This window comes from Megalops cyprinoides, chromosome 13 (assembly GCF_013368585.1).
Source record: "Megalops cyprinoides isolate fMegCyp1 chromosome 13, fMegCyp1.pri, whole genome shotgun sequence".
In the NCBI taxonomy this organism is placed as follows: Eukaryota; Metazoa; Chordata; class Actinopteri; order Elopiformes; family Megalopidae; genus Megalops; species Megalops cyprinoides.
The window spans coordinates 28,613,714-28,633,364 of NC_050595.1; the positions used below are offsets into that span (position 1 = coordinate 28,613,714).

A 19,651-nucleotide genomic window follows, 5' to 3' on the forward strand; every position below is an offset into this window, starting at 1 on the left:
GTATGTGCGAGACATTGGTGTGGCTGAGCACATGCTTCACTGGGTCAGACTTAAAGGTAGATATATGTTAGCCTACATTAGGGTCAGCCAGAAATTAATGCCACATTTTTATCTCGGCCAAAATGCATTGGAAAAAAATGAAATGAAAACCTACCCATACAGATTTATTGGTTGCATATAAACTATTGCACATAAACCGTACATCTTGTAGGCCCGATGATTTCCCTATGCATTGGAAATACGTGAGGCTTTATTATGTGGATGTCCCTGGAAATTAATCAGCATTAATTAAAATACAGCGACGACCAGTCTTAAAAAAATGATCACATATCTAGCATCTATTTCGCTTACCTGGCGTTGCATTCTGCTCAAACATCCTGTGCCATTTAATGTTTTAAACTTTGAGTTGCATTATTAACATCTTGATTAATCATGTTCTTTCCCCAAAATGGAAAACAACACAGCCAAGCGCTACATCAAGGGGCAGAGTGATTTACATTCCTGTTAATAGCTAGGCTACTATAGCAATTTAACCACTGCCACCGATACTCTGCCAATTTATCATGTAAGGCTCTGTACATAACGTACATAATGTACGGTTTAATACTCCATGACCTCCATCTGTAAAGTATTCTAAGACATCTACACGGGCTTTGTATTTCAGAAAAAAAAAATCATTTGAAATGTGGGTGTGCTTTTATCATTAATGCTCGATTTTTCTCTCATCAGAACAAAACCAAATGAATGAAACACAATAGTATAGACTGTGAAATTACTTTTATCTACAACTAACATTAAGTTCCACTGAAAGAATTTCACCGTTGATTAATTTTAATTTTTTGCCCCCGCTCAATCGATGGAATGTTTGGCAAATTGCCACTGACAAAGAAATCAGTTTCGAATGAAATATTTGTAAAATTGATTTTAAAAAAAATTACATTCCACAAACAATCTGCTTAGACTTTGACGGGCGACATTTGGAATAAATGTATACTGTTTGTTTTATTCCAGTAGGATTTTAGACTACATAAACCTTCATCAGGCAACCAATCCATTCATCTTTCGTTTTCTAACTGTGGGGACAGAAGAGAGACAAGTAGGAAACAATTAGTCAAGTATAAGTTTAAGTTAAGTATAAGTTTCCCTATAATCAGTTTAGTTATAAACATAGAAAACCCAGCTCAGTCCCATTTTTGTGTTTCCTGCCCGTGTTAAACGGGACCTTTTGTGGAGTTAAACGGGACGGTGGATGGCTGTCGAATGAACTGCGAGGAGAGGATATAAGGGGGTGTGATGAGAAGATTGGCTGCGGATTTGGTCCACGAGAGGACGATGTGGAGGAATTTTTACGTTGTCAAACTAAGGGGTTTTTCTTTCTCCGAAGTCAATGCTTAAAAGCAGGAATGCAAATCCGCTGGGGATTAGTGAGCGGACTCGCACTTATCACGACACATGGCAGTAACCCCGTCTGGCTCTGCAAAGGGTATCTGCTTCCAATGCCGCAATAGCTGAGGCTACGAAACGGCTAAGATGTCTTACTCTTACCTCTAACGTTTTAAGAAATGATACAGGTTCGGGCTTTGAGTGCTTTAGTGTAGCAATTAAGTCTACATTGTAAACTTTGAATCAGTTAACCTTTTACAAGTGTCAAGTCAAAAATAGTTATATATTGTTTTATATTTTTGGCATCCATACCCTTTTTTAGATAAGGATTTAAAGTAGGTACAGCATCCTCAAAGACAGTGTGCAAAAAGAATGGATCGCATTTTTTGCACATTCTTGCCGTTTGCTGTTATGTACTGTATTTTTCTTTGGGATTCCACCGCGAGCGCTTTGAAAACTCGATCTGAAGTGGACACTGTTGGGTAAGTTTGCGCATATTATACGCTTCTGTGTTCGTGTTTTAAACAGGGGATGACCTGTTTTTGTATTGGTCGTTATCTTAACAAGAGGGCGAGAGAATATGATTCAGTCATGTTGAGGAATCAGTAAGGGTTTCAAATTTTAACTGACCAGTGCTACATAAAGCCGCTCGTGGTCGAGCAAAGCTGTGCGTGGAAGTGATGACTAGCGAGTAAACGTCTGACCATCATAGATTGCCAAACTCTGGCTATCCTACTTAGCAAACAGCATCTGTTAGAAACATTGATTTTAATATATGTGAAAATATTTGTTTTGTGCGTGTTCTTGTGTGTATCTTATGTATGTATGTCCAAGAAGCAGTGACAGGGACAAACAGTAAAGAGAGAGACCTGAAAGTGTTGGTTCCTAACGGAACCAGAGTTTCCAAAGAAATATCTGCGGTCAAGATTCCCTATCCAGTTTTTGCTCGTGGTCTAAACTGGTGTGATTTTGTAACACCAGCATGACATAATGCCAGTGGCCGTCTGTGTAAAAGGACAGGTCTGAAACTGGAGATTTGAAATCCAGAGGGGGCACCGCTTGTGTGGTAATATCTTATGAGGAGCAGAGTCATAGTGAAGGGAGGGTGATGAGGAGGGAGAATGCGTGAGGAGAGTTTTCGCAACTCTGTTCCGAGAAGCTGAGGGAAAGACCAGTTATCTCTATTAAATCGAAAATCTGTAGCGCAGCTGTCAGCCCACCGCATATGTGTTCTGGAGACTTGATATAATATAGTCATCCTCATTTCTTTTGCGTAAGAAACCGTTTTCTTTTTAGTCGCTTTCAAGAAATGGAGAGCATGTATGGTCTGCTTTAGAGCCGTGAGAAAATTTAAAACCGTGAAAGATTACCGCATGGTTCAGACAACCTCTAAAATGCTATAGAAAGAGAGTGAACAAGCATCAGATTAACCCCAGCCAAAACTATTTTTCCCATGACTCCAGCAACGTCTGTGACTGCACTGTCTGCCTGTCACACACCACTACTGGGATGACACTGCATCACTGTTTAATATTATTATTACTTACACCTGGTGACTGGTAGCGTGAGACTGCTGGTGGTGGCCTCTTGTGGGATTTTCCACTGAGTGAACGAATACAGAACTTAACCAGAGTGGTAGTGAGTGATCTACACACCTCCCCCACCCTCATTAATTGTAGTAGCAGCCCTGAAATTATTCAATTTCTCTGAACTTGCATTATTTCGTTATGTTTATTCATGTCCAGCCACACATTTTTTAGTTATCCTGTTCACAGACAGACAAACTGACAAACAGATAGAGAGAAAAACAAATTGGAGATCGCATAACCTCTGCTGCACCTCGTGACAGAGGTACCAATTACATCACATTTTAGGGGGTCGTAATGTTGCTGCAAGAGTTGTCGGTGTAATAGGATATTGTGAAGTAATGCATGAGGCATTTCTCTCCCTCTGCAATGGCTCTGCTGATTTGCTTGCCCCGTTTCTCTCTGTCTTTGGAAAAGGGAGGAGTGTCCAGAGAACAAGATTGTGACCGTTGAGTACCACTGCCTCAAGTCGGATGGCCAGAACAGCACCTGTCTCAGGTAAGAACCTCTTATCCCTATCACTTTTGCCCACCATGTTCCACTGCACTAATTTCATTCCTATGATGAGAGACTAAAGTATTCATAGGATGGTACCCTAGCAATCCCCTCATATAAGACAACTTGGGTAGATGAAGAAGTATGTTCCACTCATTCGCTGAAGGAGGAGCCGGTGGACGTACACGCAGGCATCTCCCTTGCAAGTTGGCTCGACTCCAACTGCAAACATGATGTGAAATGTATCATCCAATAGGAATAGCCTCCAGGAATAAAGGTAAAAATAAATCTTTACGCTACGCGCCCAGACAATATGGCGACAGTTACCCCAGTACCCAGGCTTGGTTGGCGGCCAAAAGATATGATCTGTTTACTGTCAGGGTTCGGCCAGGAATCCAGGTCGTGCCTTATGTGATGTGGGGCTTCAGAGGAGACGTCCTGCCTGGTGGCTCAGTTCGCCCCGTCATGATTCTGGGGGGGTGGAGGAGGAGGGTGGCATGGACAGCCTTGGGCCAATGAATCGGATTTCAAACGGCTACGATGGGTATAGATGAGTATCATTACTGTCAGCTTAGCCATGAGGTAACAATATTGCTGCATGCAGCAGGCTGGCCTCCCCATGTGCTCTGCAGAGAAGATCGCACAATGGCTGCTGTGGGGGCAGAAACCGGCATGTGTTTCTCCTGAAGCAAAGCGTGGCTAAAACATTGTGGTTCCTCCCTCTCAATTGAAGGTTTTTTGATGGTTTTTTTTATTGTTCAAATGAAAGAAAATGAACTGAATTGTTTGTTTTCCTTTCCCTTTTGGACGAGGTTGACGTGAGCAGCGCCAACCCAAACATGTGGTTGTTTGCCTGGCTCAGTTCTAGGAGAACGGGCCGAATTGTCACGTCGCCGTAAGGATGGGCGCCGGTGACGGAGAGAGTGGCTCGTGATGACATGAGTTTTTATACAGGTTCTGGGGTGCCCTGCAGTAAGCGGTTTCAGATGGGCATGTGCGAGGAGATGCACCCGGGCCAACTCCTTCTCGAGATCACAGCCGCTTGGCCCGCTTCGTTTCAAACGATCTGCATGGCTCATTACTCGAGGAATGAAAGGCTGATAAACAGCACGCTTCCCTGTTTGAATTATTGAACATTGCAAAACTGCAGAGCCACAGAGCCGCTTGGATTACGAAGCCGAGGGTGAGACCAGCATCGCGGCGGCAGATAAGCAGGCGATAGGAAGGGCGGCCGGTGAAATTAAGCAGAATGGGCGGGCGCGGACCCGACCGGAGCTTTGCACTCTGCGGCGATCTGGATCTACTCACCGCTGTCTCTCCCCCCCTCGGGTCACCGGGTCTCCTGTTAAGACCGGTGCCATCAACATCACCCCCTTGATAGCGGGCCCTTGCATCATTAGTGCGAGCTTGCTTCACGGTTGGAGCGCGTGTTAAAATGATGGCGTGAGGCAGTAGTGCAAGAACGCAAGGCCTCTGAGGGCTTGTGTATCAAACTGCCAACACGTCTGGGTCTCCAGGGCTCTTCAGCACCTCTCTCTCAACTCATCGCTCCTCCACAGTGGACGAGGCCCTGGCTGCGAGCTCATATTTTCGACAGAGAGAGAGAGAGAGGGGGAAGGAGGGAAGGTCTGAAAAAAGCCTGTTTCCACTCGAGTGACTGTCAAAACTGTTGTTGTAGCACAGTGGCAAAGCTGGGTCCGCAGGGAAGGGGAAATATTTCAGACACGGAGCATTTCTTCCCCCCCGGCGGCACCGGCACTGGGGTCGAGCGTGCCGTCGCAGCGAAATGGAGTTGCACAGCCAGTTCCCACGTGGGACGGCGCAAAGGAATAACACGTCTCCTTGCCGTTAATGTTTCCCGGGTTTGTTTCCAAGAATATTCTCCATCTTTTTATGAAGGCCTTGGCCTGCGTTGTTGTTTCCGGCAGCCTGCCTGTTGGGGCCCTTGTGTGATTATTTTGTTATGGCTAGTTTCTGAAAAAACATGACAGTTTTTATATGTGTGTTTGTGGGAGGGAGTGAGTGGTGGGGGGAGGGTGGCCGAATTTGGCATCTCAGAACATAAAGTCCTTTTCTTCTGAAATGAACTCACCTGAACTCTTTGACATGGTCTTGCAGGTTGGCAGATACTGAGCTTTACTAACCTAAAAATAAAAACATTGATATTCATAATATTATGCAAAATATGTTCTTCCTGTAGATAACAACTACAGGCTTCAGCGTGTGAAATCAGTCCCCATTCCCTGGTCTGGCTGTGTCCGACTGTGGTGGCCCTGTGTGGTCCCTCTGCTTACACTAGGGGAGAGCGAGCTTGTGGAGGGATTTCAGCTAATACAGAATTCGAGGAAAGTGCAAAAGTAGACAAATCCCTGGATTCCATCAATGTTTGTCCTCAGCTACAATTTACAGGTTTGCCAAAGTGTGTTTGTGAGCCAAACAGGTGCATTTGCACTTGCATTTGCATTTTCAGGCACTTTTACTTGTGAGTCAAAGCCGAGGGCGACAGTTAATGGAATCCAGGCCAGAACGTCCATGGCTGGGATGAGCGCCGTTCTGACGTTCTCTCCGGCTTGCGATGGCGTTGGCAAGGAGCTGCGTTGTGTGTGCTGCAGAGAGGGAGCCAGGCAGCCGGGGCTGCGGCCGGTCCCTGCTGACCCTCCCCTTGGCTGCCTGTGTGGGGATGGGCCGCCGTGCAGCCCCGCAGCTGTCTGGGCAGGCCGAGTGGACGCCTGCTGAGCGCGGCGTGCCAGAGCTCCCCGCCGCACACATCCCTCCCGCTTTATTTATTTCCTTTTGGGCTCAGTGCATTAAATTCGGCTCCCCCCCCCTCCACGCACCCCTTCACCGCCCCTCCACGCTTCCCGCCAATCCCTGCATTAACGGTTGCTGGCACAGCTCGGCAGTAAACAAGGTTGTGACACGCACCATGGAGAAATGAAGAGAAGTGTATGTGTGTGTGTGTGTTTGTGTGTATGTGTGTGTGTGTGTGTGTGTGTGTATGTGTTTGTGTGTGTGTGTGTGTGTGTGTGTATGTGTTTGTGTGTGTGTGTGTGTGTGCGTGTGTGTGTGTGTGTGTGTGTGTGTGTGTGCGCGTGTGTATGTGTGTATGTGCGTGTGTTTGTGTGTATGTGTGTGTGTGTCTGTGAGTGTGTGTGTGTGTGTGAGTGTGTGTGTGTGTGTGTGTGTATGAGTGTGTGTGAGTGTGTGTGTTTGTGTGCGTATGTGTGTGTGTGTGAGTGAGTGTGAGTGTGTGTGTGTGTGAGTGTGTGTGTTTGTGTGTGTGTGTGTGTGTGTGTGAGTGAGTGTGAGTGTGTGTGTGTGTGAGTGTGTGTGAGTGTGTGTGTGTGTGTGAGTGAGTGTGTGTGTGTGAGTGTGTGTGAGTGCGTGTGTTTGTGTGCGTATGTGTGTGTGTGTGTGAGTGAGTGTGAGTGTGTGAGTGTGTGTGTGAGTGGGGGGGTGGGAGTGGTGAGTGTTTGGAAAGGGGAGTAATTTCTCGTCCAAATGGAGGAGGCTGGGCTCTGGCAAGCACTGTGTTCCCCCTCTGCAGGGGGCCTGCTTCAACAGGGAGCTCCATAAAACCCAAAAAAACACAGAGGAAATCACAGGAGGGAACAGGCTGCTTATCAGTCTCACTCTTGGGTTTTACCACATGGTTTCCGTGCCCTGTGAGTGTGGGCCTCTGGCTAGGGGTTAGGGCTGGCACAGGCAGCACGTAGCCACATGCTCTCCCCTTGATGATGCAGATCCAGTGGTGAAAGGCCCCGGAGAGGGCCGGCGCTCAGCACCCAATCGCCTCCCTCAGGGCTTTCGCAATGAGAGATGCACCTGTGAGCACTCGCTCGCTAAGCCCTGTTAGTGTATATCATAATCCAGGCCTATCAGCTTCAGTCCTGCAGGACGAGCAGCTGTGGGTAATGAAAGATTCAGCACCAGAACAGCACCGCGGTTCTCACACGCTTCTCTCAGCCCGTACAGTACGCAGCGCAGCAATCCCATCCACCTGGCGACCTTGCGGCCTGGCAGACGGTCAGCTGGGCTGGCCTCCCACCCCCAGGGGGAGCTCTAAGCCGCAGGAAGAATGCTCTGACCCAGCCAGGAGCAAAGAGACGGGGCAGCAGCGAAGAGACGGTGGGGGGTGCATGGAGGAACATAACATTCTTAACAAAACATCCCCAACCCTCACCACCACACTGTGATTAACATGTATTACAAACTCTTCCAGTGTACTAAACTGTACATATACCATAAAGTATTACATGTTCCACTTTGTGGTACATCATGGTACGTCCATTTTGTAAAGAGACTGACAACTAAATTCATCAGTAATGGGGGAAATTAGGTACAAAGGCCAGTCAGGTTTCAGGAAAGACAGGAGGAGTAATGGGAAGGGGCAATTTGATTAAGCTGCGTGCGCTGCGGTGTGGTAATGGGGAACAGATGCCCAAAATTACACTACATTATTTAGTACCTGTCAGAGGGGGCAGTGAGAGAGAGGTGCGTCTGCTGATGGGAGTTTGGATTGCGCCCCACACTGCGTACCAGAAGAGCTGGGGGGGGGGGGGGGTGGAGAAAAGTACTTTCGGTGTACTCTGCCCAGGCTTTAATGAACTTGGAGCACCTCGCTGTAGGACCCACGTAAAGGCTTCGGGAGGCTGCCTTATAAGCCCTGTTTACAAGGCCTCAAGGTCGTCCTCGTGTTGGCGCACTGTTTGAAGCACGTGGAGGGGATGGCGGAGAGCCGAGTTTCTCGCAGGCTCGCAGGCGACTTCGGGGGCCTTTCGGCAACACGCCGATGAGTAACGTTACGAGTTCCACGGAGGCGCTGTCTCATTCTTTTTTGGAGCTCGTAAACCCTTGTCCTCCTTAATCATTTCCCGGTAAGATTGCTGAAAGGCTCCAGCGGTTCACTTTCTGACCAGGGCTAATGAAATCTGATGATTTATGTCCGTGCTCTGTGTTTTTCTGCACCAAATAACCCCCGCAATCATCTCACATCTTTCCTGAGTTAATATTAAAACAAAAAGGCTCAGGAGGGTAATCACCATTTTTCATTATCGCTGTGGAAATCAGCAGCTGTTTGGTTCCTCCCTTGCTGTGGAAGTGCCGTCGCGGCTAACATCACAGCAGCCAGGCACTGAAAAATTACGCGGTTTATTATTTGGAGGTTTTTATGTCATTGGCCCAAGTTGTTAGAAGTTAGGAGAGCCCAGCTGCATGCGGTGATGATTTTTTACAGCCAAACTGTAAAGAAGAAAAGAAAGACAGAAAATGTGCACCGCATGACTAAAGAGCCAGAGCCGGAAGTGGCGAGTGTAAAACTCCCAGCGACGGAAGGAATTTGTCAGCAGTGTCGCTTTTTATGCCTTTTCGGGCCTAAAATCGGGATTTTGGCTCCTTCATGTTTTATCGTCCCATTAGCCTGGGCTGCAGCGAGACCGCGGACTTTGTGGGTCCTAAACCTAAACACTCCCCCCAATAAAAGCCCCTCCTGGCCTGGTTTTCTACTCACCATGAAAGCACTTAAAGCCACTTCATTAGCAATTGGGGGTCATTAGCCTTCACTGTGTCAGCCCTGCTGTTCGCGCTGCAGTGTCTCTCGCTGGGATCCGACCCCCAGCCTCCCCAGAGACGTCCCCGAGGGTGAGTCGCTCTGTGGGGTAGGGGAGGCGCAAAGGGTGGCACACATCAGGGTGGGGTGAGCCGAGGGGTCACATTCCTGCGGCGATGTGCCCTCGGCGGGGTCACCGAACCCAAACTGCCCCCCCCCCCTCCTCTTGTCCCCCTCTCTCCTCGGGGTCTCAGCAGAGCAAGGAGATGGATTCTGGATGTTTGGATTGTCAGTGGAGGGAAAGCTGTCAGTAACGGTAGCGGTGGGAGGTGAGGCAGAGAGAGGAGGTGAGGCGGAGTTTTGGGGCGTCGTCTTTCGGCAGCTCGGCTGGCCGCGGGCCCCCCCCCGGCTCTGGCTGAAAGCACGCTCTGTCGGAGGCCCCGCGTCCGCTCCTCTGATGTGTCCCGCCGGGGGGGGCGGCCACTCTGGAAGTGTGCTGACAGGGTAAATAAACATCAGCTCCACACACTCACTCACGTTACAGATAACATCTCCACGCCCTCGATGAGAGGGAAGAAGATGGATGCCCTGTCCAGGCCTTCTCTAACGTTCCAGTTTCCCTTCTAAGATGTACACATGTACCTCTTTTATAGAAAGGGACATTTCAGAAATATTTAGTTCCTCATCCTCTCTTTGGCCAATCATAAAAAAAACTTTGAAGGAAATTATTTGTGAATGTCTTGACATTTTTTTATTTTTTGAATTTTAGCTTATACATTTTTTTAACATCTCAGTTACACTGATACATGCTCACATACAGCAATCCCTCACTCAGGGGTTTTGTCCCCAAATACCCCATTGGCTGACAGAGCAGTGGTTGGCAATAAGGCTTAATGGCACCATGTCAGCAACCACTCCAACCACATTGTCTCTTTGTTCACTAAACATACAATAAAATAGTTTAATTCTATAATTATAATTTTAAAATTATAATTTTACAATATACGTTGAAATAGCACAAATAAAAGGAAATAAATGTTCAGATAACATAAATTAAAAACAAGGAAATAAATGCTGTTCACCTTGATACTTACATATTGTCACTGTTCTCTATGTTTCAGACAGTGGATTCTAACTGTGAAACCCCCTAATGCACCCCATCTGTGAGAGCTTATCAACTGCTTCATCTTTGTTTCCACGGAAACCATGATTTGAATTTTTAACTGCCATTTCACAAAGCAGGCATGCTAAATCACAGATATGTAAAACTGCCAAGGGTGACACAATGGTGTATGAATGGGGAGCCACAGCCGCATGGAATCTGTGGCGTGTGGGACCGCAGTGGGGGTGAAGAACACTTTCACTCACACACTCACAATCTCCAGCGCACACATACACAGTCACTCTCTTCACTGTGAACGTTTTTTGGGGGGGGGTCAATGACCTCCTTTGCAGTCCACTTCCTGTGTTCCTGACCCCGTGGCCAGCCCTCTGTGTCCTCTGAGGAGGCGCCAAGCAATGTCTCTCTCTTAAGAACCCCTTCCTCCTCCTCCTCCTCCTCCTCCTCTGCTACTGAATGTCAGCATGGACTCCTTGTCTTTTCCTGCCTGGGACAGCTCTGTCTCCATCACCACAACATGTCAGTGTCAACGTCACTCTTAGGGAGGATTTAATCAATCAGTTGATGAAAGCGCACTGTCGCAGGGGCTGTTTCTCAGTCTCTGTGCTGTCTCCTTCTCCGTGATCTTGAATTTGGAAACCTTATCTGCAGACCAGCGAAACCCAGCCGTTCAACCGTTAATTGATTGTGGCTTTGGGCCTCTTTATGGAAAACATCAACTTAATTCGTCCCTGTTTGGTTTGACTCAGCGACTGGGTAGACGCAGGGGCTATAATGGATATCCTCCCTTTGTAGTACATTCTTGCCGTTAACGCACAAATAAATCACACCGCTGTAAATGGAAAACAATAACACAGGACGCTCCCCCCCTGCAGGGAGCCTCCCGCTAAAGCACATAATCTGGAATGTAAGACGATCCGGGGTCTGGCGTTCCTCCGCTCCGCGTCTGACGGCTCCCCGGCCGGCGCTCTGCTGCTTTTGGCAGCGGCACCCACGGCCGGGCCCCCGTGAGAACGCTCCCGCCCCGCGGCAACCTGCTGGATGGGGACGGCTGACTGACGCGGCCCCTGCGGACTGCAGGGTGTGCGGGGCTGGGAGGGGCGGGGGGTGGGGGGGTCCAGGCCAGTCCCGAGTCCTTCCGTCCCCCACCGGTCCGAAAAAAAGCAGGTGGCTGGCGAGCGTGGCCACCCTGCGGCGCCCTATGTCTGCCCCGCAGTGTTAGCCGTTTAGCATTAGCGAAGGCTGATCATCAAGGAGCCGGCGGGCGAGGCCTTGTCCCCCTCAGGCTCCTCCTCCTGTCTGCAGGAAAGCAGCCAAACAGCCAGGGGAGGCCCGGAGCCTCATCCACACATTTTCCCTTGTGAAGAAGAGGCCTTTCAGCATTTGCGTGTATCCAAAAGTGCACTGCATAGAGCTCTGCATTTACACTCTGCACCTTTAACTGCACTTCCCAGTGCGTCCCTGGACACACTGTAAGTGGCTGACGTGTGCTCAAATGCAGTCAGTTTTGTCCTGTATCATCCTTCCTGCCGCCTTGTCAGATACACTTTGTACTTACTCTTACCACACTGTATAAGAGTGTCCGCTAAATGGCAAAGTGTAGCTCTTGTTGTCAGCAGCTCAGCATTTCAGCGTTAATTTCAGCACCTCTGCTGGTGAGGCTGTTATGAGCCCAGGCATGCACAGTAGTTTGGCCAAACAAGCTATCACAGCCTGGTGACCGAAATCATTTTTTTTAACTTTTGCGTTGCATCATATTCAGTGTGAATGAGTTTTCCCTCAGTCTGCTCATCTTTACATAAGCTCTTCAAGTTTGGGAATTCTTTTTTCCCTTTCCTTCACCCCCCCCCCTTCCCCCAATTGCCTTCTTTATTTTCCTTATCAACCAAACTGTTGATGGACATCACACAGACCGGCCATCTGGCTGCTGGCAGCTACAGTCAGTTTAGTAGTAAGCTATTTCATCATGCTTGCGTGGAGTGGGTGAATTGCATGTAGAAATGTATACTTCTGAGAATAATGTGGGAAGTGGGTATACCTCAATTTGCAGAGTTTCCCAAATTTCTATGATCTTCCTAGATATTACATCCATTCAGAAGACAGTGCAAGGATAAGGACAGATGTTATTTGATCTGATATAAATGTAAGTAATAAGTAATATGATATATTCTTGTGGCAATGGGAAAAGGACCCTGCTAATATGAGATATGAGATGTGATATGTTCCCATGGCATTGGGAGAGCTCCTGGTGTCACTCTCCCACTCTTGTGGAGAGACAGGGAGGACAGGAGGGCACTTCCGCTCTGAGTCCGGGGTGTTTAACGAGCCCCCGTGTGTTATGGGTCACTCTCATTAACGACCCTGGCTGACATTAACAAGCTGTACCCCATTACTCCCATGGCGCAGACTGCAGGGGCGCACAGTGACAGCCCGGAGGAGCGAGCGGAGCATGGCCTATCGGCCGAACACGTCCCGCAGAATGTCCTCACACCAAGGGGCAGGGAGCGGACCCCCCCCAGCTGGCACGGTGACCCAGTTCGGCGCAGGGAACGCCGACGGGGAGCGTCCCGCAGACGGACAGGCACTCTGGCTTTGTTTGTGTAGGCAACCCGAGAGTGCCGGCGGGAGGCCGGCCGTGGGAACTCCCCACACCTCGTCACTCCGGGGCAGGCAGCAGTGCCCCCCGCCCCCCTCCCCTGCTGGGAGCTGACAGGACAGGGAGATTGGGTGCCGGAGGGGGCAGGGGCACGGCAACACAAGACCCCCGCACATCTGTTCCCCATTTGTCCAGATCCTGCCCCTCGCTTCCGAAGGCAGTGGGAGAGGGGGCGGGCGAAGGGCGGAGAGCTTTCCGTCCAGCGCAATGCCCCAAAAACTTGCAGATCCCAAACCCAGACAGAGACTCGCTCATTGCCCCCCCCCCCCCCCCCCCCCCCCCCCCTCCCCCCCCCCCAACACGCAACAGTGACAGGCAGGATAAAGCAACGGGTCACCTGTCGTCAATCAACGCAGGACCAAACCGTTTTATTGGCTACCTTTCATTTGGAGAGGAAGAGGGGAAGAGGGACTGTACGGTCTGAGTGGTGTGATTTAGGGCTGTGTCATATGGGTGCTGCAGGAGAATAAAAGCAGCCTGTCATCCTGAGAAAGCCTTGAACGAGGTACCATGCTAAATTCCCTCTGACTAAAGCGTGCCGTATTTGGGGGAATGACCTCCGGTTATTTTCGTCCTGTGATCCGATGAGTGTTCCAGCTTCCATTTCCCCGAACGTTTCCTCCGCCTGGTTTCCTCTCTAATGCCTGTAACATGTGGCGCAGTTGTAAAAGCTCAATGATGCCTTTCCTGTTGTTTCCAGGCAGTGCTGCGAGTATGATATGCTTGAGCAATTGCAGGTTCTCCACGCCGTGAGGATCTATAGGCTGTAGGTTCAGGAGGCGGAAAGCCTGGGGAAAGATGAATGGGGATGGAGTTGCTTGGATGCATGATGGGCTGAACAGCTCTCAGCCTGGGCTGCAGTAAAGACCGGGCCAGTGTTCAACAAGCAGTGATGTAAAAATTACCTCAGCACCAAGCCGGAGTCTGCAAAAAAGGTGTATGAAGCTTACACGTTTTGAACAGGGTATATTTCATTTCTAATTTCCATTATTATTGTGTACATTTTATGACATTAATTCTTACATTATCATAATGTTATTAGAATATACTTGCTGTGCAACCTCTATTTATATTTGACCTTCACAAACATGGTATCCCAAGCAGGTTTTTTTCATGGTTTTTTGCTGTGTGTTTTTTGCATATGATCATATTACAAAATGATCTGTGGCCTGGAAGACAGATGAATCAAATGAATTGCTTAAATATCTTCAGATCTTCAGGATCTTCACTGCCAAGCGTTATTCACTAAAGCAGTACAGTGTTCACTAAAGTGAGAGCTCTGCAGTTGGTTGTGAACATAATTTCTCTGGTGAGGCTGCAATAACACCACCCTAGCTGATAAAAACACAGATGGCATCGATGTTGGCTTTGTGCTGTGCGCACAAACAGAAGTGGGATTGCTCACCCGATTTTGAAACAGCTGAAAACCCTCTTCTCTTAGAGTGACGGAAGAGGGGCGAGTGAGGGGCGGAGAGTCTTCATCTAATGCCGTGTCTTAAAAGTACTTAAAAGTAAAAATACAAACAACAGCCCTGCCCCTTTCACAAAACAGAGCGGTGACAGGCGGGAGGAAGTGTGGAAACTCCTCTCTGACTCTATTCACTGATGAACTGGTCAGTTTTATTGGCTACTTCTCAGCTAGTGAGGGCGTATCAGTGTTGTCCACTGTTTATTAAGACCTTAATAAAGCTCTTGTCAGAACACTTCACAATGATCAGTCGTGAAATCTTTTTTTTGGCCAATTGGCAAAACAGCCATCAGTTAAGAAAAAGCAGATGTCATAGATCTATCTTTGCGCTGGAGTGCAGAGACCAAGCTGGGATTTCTGGTTCAGCTTTCAATCTGTTTGTATAGCAGCCAAATTATTTGTGCAGAGGATTGCAAGTATTGTGCAAGATGCTATAGATCTTTCATACTGTAAATTTGGCTAACAGCAGATGATTTGATTGGTTAGGTCTGAACGCTCAGCTCATGATCCTTGTTGATCCGTTTCTGTTTCAGGAGGAGATGTTGCGAGGGGTACAGGTTTGTGATGGGCCAGTGCATTCCAGAAAGTAGGTAAAAAATACACCTGCTTTGTTCACACCACCTGAACTAACCCAGTTACGCCTGTTCTTCTAGAAAGCAATTGAAGCCAGAGAAACATGTGGACTCGTTTTAACTGGAAAAACCAAAAACAAACTGTAATGTGTGCATTTAAGAAGTATGAATGAGCAAGACAATTATTCACATTCATTGCAAACCTTGAACTTGAGAAGGCAGCAAGTTCCAAAGTACAGTATTTTTATTTCTTTTACCAATTCCACATTTGACCACATGGGGGCAGTAGCACACAGGGGAAAAAAAAACAAAAACTGGGCTTAGAGCTCTGGCAAATGTGATTAGAGTAGTAGAGTAATGCTGCAAGGGGATTTATGTGATGAAATGAATGGAGAATAACATGAGTAACAGTGTACAACATATTTATACAGTTCCATGTGACTGAATAGCACTGCTGTGTGGTTCTGTGGTGATTCTCTGCTTTTACCCTTGCTGCTACAGCTGTGGATGTGTGTGCTGGCTCGCCCTGTGAGCAGCAGTGCACTGATAACTTCGGACGGGTGGTCTGTACCTGTTACCCGGGTTTCCGTTTCGACAGGGAGCGGCACCGTACCCACAGGCATCCCTACTGCCTCGGTCAGTCTGCCGTCTTTCCCCACAACAGCTTTTCAGAACCCTGTTTCCCGAATCGCCACAGTCCATTTTGCTGAATCTGCACCATCCACTTGCTGTCCTTTATCTAATGAGTACTGCATTACTGTTTTATTCCACCCTATCGTCACCATGTATCTACTCCTGCATCCAATCAGCACTCTCCATGTGCTCTCTCTTTAGCACTGTATTTCTGTCCTCTCACCCAAGCAGCACTGTCGATCTGCCCTCTCAACCAATCAACGCCTTCATTCTGCCTTCTCAACCAATCAATGCTGTCATTCTGCCTTCTCAACCAATCAGCATTTTCCATCTGCTCTCTTTTTATCACATAGTACTGTGTCTCTGTCCTCTCACCCAATCAGCACTGTCATTCTGACCTCTCAACCAATCAGCACTTTCTTCTTCCCCTTCTCCTCTCCCCATGTCTCACTCCATCAGCCCTGTCCTACTCTTTTCTCATTATTTCAGCATCGTCTCTCTTCTTTTCGGCCCAGTGGTCTTTTCAGCTGAGTGTTAGTGTGTGGATGCCCTTAAATAAAAGAGGCCAGAGGTAGGTGACGTACTCCAATCCCGGCTGCTGATCCCCTGTCGCCCGCGTCTCGCTCACTCAGACGTGGACGAGTGCGAGGAGTCGAACGGCACTGTGTGTGACCATGACTGCGAGAACACAGCGGGCAGCTTCATGTGCCACTGCCACAGCGGCTACAGCCTGGCCCCGGACCAGCGCTCCTGTGTGCCCACCCAAGACCGTGAGTCCCCCCCCCCACCCCCTTCTCACCTGCTGCTGGCTGCTGTAGCACATTTTACACATCCAGCGCACTGTGTACATCTTAGAGTGTTTCCCGTGGTATGTGTTTGCATGTGGATATGGAAGCGTTATGCATTTTTACCTTCTAATTTTATACAGCTGAATATTCACTGTGACAGTTTGGAGTAAGCACTTTGCCCAAGCACACAGCAGCAGTCTCCCACCTGCGCATTGAACTGGCAAACCCCCTTGGACTAGGAGGCCACCTCCTGGCCCGCTGCACCACGCTGCTGCGGTTATCCCCGTGTCTCCGTTTCTCACCCGCCTTCCCTCCCCGTGTGTGTACCGTTCAGTGAGCTCCTCAGGGAAGTCGGACACACTGATGAGCGCCGGCTCCTGCTCGCTCACCTGCCAGGACTTTGTCAGCATGAGGAACAGCCTGCTGCAGCTCAAGCTAAAGCTGGGTGGGGCCCATCCTGCCAGCCAGGTAAGACACACACACCTGAGCATGGCGTCCCCAAGGACAGGGACCTCAGAAACAGGTGGTGGCAGGGCTCTCTACCGCACAGGTACGGCAGGTCCACACGCAGGTAACCCGGGAGGGGATTACATAGGACTCTGTTCATGTATGATAAGCATGTAGTGCACACTGAGTTTACCCTGGCTGGCGCACCCGTGGCACCTTACAAAGTAGCATATAACCTTAAACAGGTTACTGCATTTGCTAATTGTATATTGTCAATGTGAGAGAGAGGGAATTCCTTCAGAAAAGCATAGAGTGCCCAGTGACAGCCTGTGACAGAGGAGTTACTGTGTGTTGGTGTGTGTGATCTGTAGGCGCTGTCTCCTAGCCTGGCCAACAGCAGTGACAAGCCGTCCCACGGGTGGGGAGGGAAGGGTTCTGACAGCGCTGGTGTGCCCGGCCCTCCTGGCTCTCCTGGACCTCCAGGGTCTCCAGGTACCGGCCTCAGGGGCCAGGGTGCCTCGTCTCTGCCATATATCAACATGTTAAATACTGAAGTTCCAGCTTTGTCAACCACGTCACTCTTTCCCTTCACCTCTCCTATGTCCCAGGACCCCGCGGAGAGCAGGGGGAGAGAGGGGAACCTGGAGCTAGGGGCTTGCCTGGCCCCCAGGGGCCTCGTGGAGACATGGGCCCCATGGGGCCAGAGCCGGACCTGGATCATATCAAGAGAGGCCGCAGGGGCCCAGTGGTGAGATCACTGTGTGTTCTTTACTGAAAGCTCTTCTGTTGGGGTATCTAAGACTGAGGCAACAATGAAATTTTTGTAGGGTGCTTTAAAAATCTGAGGAAGCCTCTTTAGAATTTCTTCAATGTTTGTTCATCATCTTGTATATTCTCTTCTTCATCTTGTGTCCACAGGGGCCACCCGGTGCACCTGGGAGAGACGGCCAGAAGGTAATACTATATGACGTTTGTGTGTGTGTGTGTGTGTCTGTGTGTGTGAGTGTGTGTGTTAGTGTGTGTGTGCGTGTGTGTCTGTGCATGTTAGAGACAGGCTGACTTGACAGACAGTGTGGCCTGCTCTTGAGTTTAAGTCCAGTTATCCAATATATGGACTCTGGGATTGCAATGGTGCAAGTGTGACCTCCTCCTGTGAATTGGGAGCTACTAACTATTCCACTGCAGAGAAATTACAGCAAACTCAGTGTGTGTATTCTGCTATGTGTCTTTTCTCTGTAGGGGGACAGGGGCTTACCTGGACCAAGAGGCCCAGCGGTGAGTTTTCACAACAGATTTCAGCTCACTGGCAGTGTGTGGGATCCACCACTTCTCCTGCACCAATTCCTGGGTCATCAATCATCATTTAATCTGTTCTCTTCTCCCCAGGGACCCCCCGGCTCCTTCGACTTCCTCTTGCTGATGATGGCCGACATCCGCAACGACATCATCGAGCTGCAAGAGCAAGTGTTCGGGAAGAGGCGTGGCATCTCGCTGGAGGCCCCGCCCCCTTCCAGTGGGGAGGCGGGGCTCGGGGACTGGGGATCAGGGCAAGAGGACCACACACTGAACACCTGACCGTGAGACTTCCAGACATAGTGTCCTCTAGACTAAATGAATTGCCAAAGGGAACAAGCAACTCCTGCACAAGCCCAAAACTGCTCTTCTCCTGTTAAGCATTATTTTTAAGTTCAAAATCAGGTCTAAAATCTCTCCCCCTGGATATGTTCAGCCAGACAGAATATCCCGTGACATCAGTCCCTTCTCTTATGTGACAGAGACACTGTTGAGAGAGAACAGCAACTAAACTTCACAGTGCACTGAAAGTCCCCCTACAACCATGTTGCTTCTGCCATTTTGGGAAGGCAGTGTATGTGAGCGTGGGCACTCCGAGCAGTTGGGCATTGTGTCTGCACTGGAGACAGCCTCCGCTTCGAGCAGAACAGACGTGCTGTTCAGAGCTCTGAACCTCTCCCACGCATCAATGCCCTCATCCCGTTACACTGCTTACTGAGCCAAAACCTCCTGCAGTGCCTTTTTTATATAAGATCACTTACCTCTCACGTAAAACATCTTTCTTTTATGGTTTTTATGTCAGAGGACTTTAATGCTTCAGTTTCAGGAGGACATGAAGAACACATGTGTGCACGGAACTAAACCGTTCTGATCAGGATGTCGAGTGGAAGCCGTTCTGTGAATGAATGGAGCTTTGGATGGAAAACTTTCTTACAAAGTCCCTGTACGAATGTAAAGGTTTCCCATTGTCTTTGGTATTGTTCTGAGTGTCCCGGAGAAGGTCTAATTTTTGTGTGCAATGATGTGTGGACCTGAAGGACTCGCCTGGACACCACGTCATGCCGTCCCTGTTCACACTACTTGGTGGTTTAGGTTTGAAGGCCATTGTGTTATCCATCAGCAACATGGGGCAGCAGGGCTCATAACCAAAAGGTTGCTGGTTTAGTTCCCCGCTGGAGCACTGCTGTTGTACCCTTGGGCAACGTCCTTAACCCACAACTGCCTCAGTAAATATTCAGCTGTATATATGGATAACATGTAAGAACTGGTTACAATGTAGGAATTGTAACCTGTGTGAGTTGCTCTGGGTAAGAGCGTCTGTTCAGCAATTAAATTGTAATGCAACAGAGGCTGCCAGTACGCCCACCATGCAGCTCTATCCCCTGAACAGGGGAGCATGTGAGTGCGTGTGTTTTGCCTGTGTGTGCGCGTGTGAATGTGTGTGGGCTTTTTCAGTAATCTTTAATATCCATAAAACACTTGCATCTTTGTTTTTCCTCCCTTGTTCCCATCAACCCGGCATTAACATTAACCAGGTCAAGATGTCCCTGGGCCATACAGCCGAACAACATCTGCTAATCAGAAATAATATGCACCATTAAATTATAAATGCCAAGAATGTAAATAATTATAAATAGCAAATAAAATAAAGGAATCGAGCAA

At 48.8% G+C, this 19,651-nt stretch overlaps 1 protein-coding gene across 1 annotated transcript; it reads left to right on the forward strand.

Moving 5' to 3' along the window:
• The first annotated feature begins 1,657 nt into the window (after positions 1-1,657).
• LOC118788516 (collagen and calcium-binding EGF domain-containing protein 1-like) lies at positions 1,658-18,271 on the forward strand. Its single transcript, XM_036544534.1, has 11 exons — positions 1,658-1,865; positions 3,387-3,467; positions 14,790-14,842; positions 15,330-15,464; positions 16,094-16,231; positions 16,584-16,717; positions 17,068-17,188; positions 17,305-17,444; positions 17,615-17,650; positions 17,936-17,971; positions 18,083-18,271. The coding sequence occupies exons 1-11, from the start codon at positions 1,756-1,758 to the stop codon at positions 18,269-18,271; spliced, it is 1,173 nt and encodes a 390-aa protein (XP_036400427.1). The 5' UTR covers positions 1,658-1,755.
• Positions 18,272-19,651: the final 1,380 nt, after the last annotated feature.